Consider the following 3391-nt stretch of genomic DNA (forward strand, 5'->3'; position numbering starts at 1 on the left):
CACCGCCTTGGTTAGTACACTTTTTATCTCCCTGTTAGACACTTCAACCTGCCCACTGGTTTGTGGATGGTAAGGGTTAGCCACCTTGTGGCGTACATCATACTTTGCAAGCAATTTCTCGAAGGCTCTGTTACAGAAGTGAGTGCCTCCATCACTGATGATCTCTCTTGGTATCCCAAATCGGGTGAATATATTCTTTTTCACAAAACCTATCACCACTCTTGCATCATTAGTGGTCAACACTGCAGCTTACACCCATTTAGACACGTAATCCACAGCAACAAGTATGTATTTATTGCCAAATGAGCTGACGAAGGGGCCCATGAAGTCAATCCCCCAAACATCAAACACATCTACCTCTTGAATCGGGTTCATGGGCATCTCGTGGTGACGGGAAATGTTCCCGGTTCGCTGACATTCGTCGTAGCCCTTCACCCATAGGTGTGCATCTCTAAACACTGTTGGCCAAAAGAACCCGGCCTTTAGCACTTTCGCAGCTGTCCTGGCTCCTCCAAAATGTCCTTCATATGTTGATGCATGACAAGCCTGCAAAACAGAAGATTGTTCTATCTCGGGGACACACATCCGGATCATATTATCAACACAGATTCTAAACAAATAAGGCTCGTCCCAATAATAAATGCAACCTTGTCTTTTGGACAGATGAAATGTCATAGGGAACAATACCGCAGGCCAGGTAGTTTGCAAAATCTGCATACCATAGGGCTTCTTCAAGACTGTCTGCGAGCAGCTGCTCGTTTGGAAAGGTTTCCAGGATCTCTTCGACCTCGACTGATTTTTTAGCTCCTTCAAGTCGCGATAGATGATCAGCGACTTGATTTTCTATGCCCTTATGATCACGAATTTCGAGGTCGAATTCTTGCAACAGTAGCACCCAACGAATCAGGCACGGCTTAGACTCCTGTTTCTAAATTAGGTACTTGAGTGTTGCATGGTCAGTATATATAATTACCTTGGAACCAATCAGATATGATCGGAACTTGTCAAACGCAAACACCACCGCCAACATCTCCTTCTCCGTCACTGTGTAATTGAGTTGTGCACCGCTTAGGGTTCTGCTTGCGTAGTAAATCAGGTGCATCAGCTTATCTTTTCGCTGCCCCAAGACTGCTCCTATAGCATAGTCGTTGGCATCACACATGAGCTCAAATGGTTGCTCCCAATTGGGGTGCAACAATGATGGGTGCAATGATCAATCTCTTCTTCAGTTCCTCAAATGCCAACCTGCAATCATTAGAAAACACAAAGGGCTGATCCTTTTCAAGGAGTTTGCATAATGGGTTAGCAATTTTGGAAAAATCTTTTATGAAACGCCAGTAGAATCCAGCGTGTCCAAGAAAACTTCTCACCGCCTTGATTGAAGTGGGAGTTGGTAACTTCTCAATCACGTCAACCTTAGCATGGTCGACCTCAATTCCTTTACTGGACACTCGATGCCCCAGGACTATACCTTCTTGTACCATAAAATGACACTTCTCCCAGTTTAGCACTAAGTTTGTTTCCACACATCTTTTAAGCACGCTCTTTAAGTTGTGAAGATAGTCTTCGAATGAATCTCCCACCACGGAGAAATCATCCATAAAGACCTCCATAATATCCTCTACCATGTCTGTGAAGATGGCTAACATGCACCGTTGAAAAGTCGCGGGTGCATTGCAAAGCCCAAAAGGCATTCTCCGAAAGGCAATGATGCCATACGGACAGGTGAAGGATGTTTTCTCTCTATCTTCGGGGGCTATTGATATCTGATTGTACCCCGAATATCCATCCAAGAAACAGAAGTGCGATCGCCCAGCCAGCCTATCCAACATTTGGTCAATGAAAGGTAGGGGAAATGGTCCTTCCGGGTGGCTGTGTTCAATTTCCTGTAATCCATGCAGATACGCCACCCTGTGACTGTACGAGTTGAGATCAACTCGTTGTTCACATTTTTTACAACAGTCATTCCCCCTTTTTTCGGCACACATTGGACAGGGCTGACCCAATTACTATCAGAGATGGGGAAGATGATTTCCGCATCTAACCATTTGATTACTTCTTTCTTTACAACCTCTTTCATGTTTGGGTTCAGCCTTCGCTGGTGTTCCCTGGAAGGTTTGTGCCCCTCTTCCAGGAGAATCTTATGCATACAGAAGGCTGGGCTGATACCCTTTATGTCTGCCATGGTCCAGCCTATGGCAGTCTTGTTTTCCTGCAGTACATGTACGAGCCGTTCTACCTGCACATCTAACAAACCGGATGATATGATAATAGGAAAGGTCGAATCAGGGCCTAAGAACACATACCTGAGGTGATCTGGGAGTGGCTTCAGTTCCAACTTGGGTGGTTTCTCTATTGATGGCTTTGCTGGAGGAGTGACCCTTTTTTCTAGCTCAAGGGACTCGAACTGAGGTTCCCTTGACCAAAATCCTCGGCCTTCCAGTGCCATGACCCATTCGGCTAACCCTTCACCATCCATTTCTTCTAAATTCGTCAGACATGCCTCCAATGGAGCTTTTACAGTTAGGGTCATATCATCTTCTTACAGGATTACATCCACTGCTTCCACTAGAGAGCAATTAGCATATTCACTGGGTCTCCTCATAGATTGTTGAACATTGAATATGACTTCCTCATCGTTCAATCTCATTTTTAATTCCCCAGTTTCACAGTCGATCAGTGCTCTCCCCGTGGCTAAAAATGGTCTCCCTAAAATAAAGGGTATCTCCTCATCCACCTGACAATCCAAGATAACAAAGTCTGCAGGGAACACGAATTTCCCCACTTGTACCAACACATCATCAAGAATACCAATGGGCATCTTCACTGTGCGGTCAGCCAGCTGTAGCAGCACCGAAGTTGGCCTAGCTCTACCAATGCCCAGTTTGGTGTACACAGCCAGCGGCATCAGATTTATGCTGGCTCCCAAATCACACAACGCCTTTGCAAAGGCATAACTTCCAATTGTGCATGGAATAGTGAAGCTACCTGGGTTCGACATCTTTTGAGCCATCGGTTTTGCCACCACTGCGCTGTAGGTCTATGTTAAAGTTACAGTGGATAGATCCTGAAAATCAAACTTTCATGACATTAGATATTTCATCATCTTAGCATAACCGGGCATCTCCCTCAAGGCATCCATCAAAGGAATATTCAACTGAATTTGACGCAGCATCTCCATGAACTTCTTATATTGGTCTGCCTTCTTTTGTTTGACCAGTCTCTGAGGGAAGGGTGCAAGTATCACCCTTTGTGCATTGATTGCTGGCTTCTCTCTGTTAGAATTTTCTGGCACAAGAGGTGCCACCTGTTCTGTAACTTGCTCATTCATCTTTTCTTTGCCTTTTTCCTCCTAACTCTACTCAACCACCACTTCTGTAAGCTCTGTTGG

At 45.1% G+C, this 3391-nt stretch overlaps 1 protein-coding gene across 1 annotated transcript; it reads right to left on the minus strand.

Moving 5' to 3' along the window:
• Positions 1-2542: 2542 nt before the first annotated feature.
• LOC107813243 (uncharacterized) lies at positions 2543-2908 on the minus strand. The gene has a single exon (XM_016638484.2). The coding sequence runs from the start codon at positions 2906-2908 to the stop codon at positions 2543-2545; it is 366 nt and encodes a 121-aa protein (XP_016493970.2).
• Between the last annotated feature and the right edge of the window lie 483 nt (positions 2909-3391).

Source organism: Nicotiana tabacum, chromosome 3 (genome assembly GCF_000715075.1).
Source record: "Nicotiana tabacum cultivar K326 chromosome 3, ASM71507v2, whole genome shotgun sequence".
Lineage (NCBI taxonomy): Eukaryota > Viridiplantae > Streptophyta > Magnoliopsida > Solanales > Solanaceae > Nicotiana > Nicotiana tabacum.

Bases quoted from the DNA above. Each gene is read 5' to 3' on its own strand.
- LOC107813243 (XM_016638484.2), bottom strand. From the start codon at position 2,908: ATGCCGCTGGCTGTGTACACCAAACTGGGCATTGGTAGAGCTAGGCCA.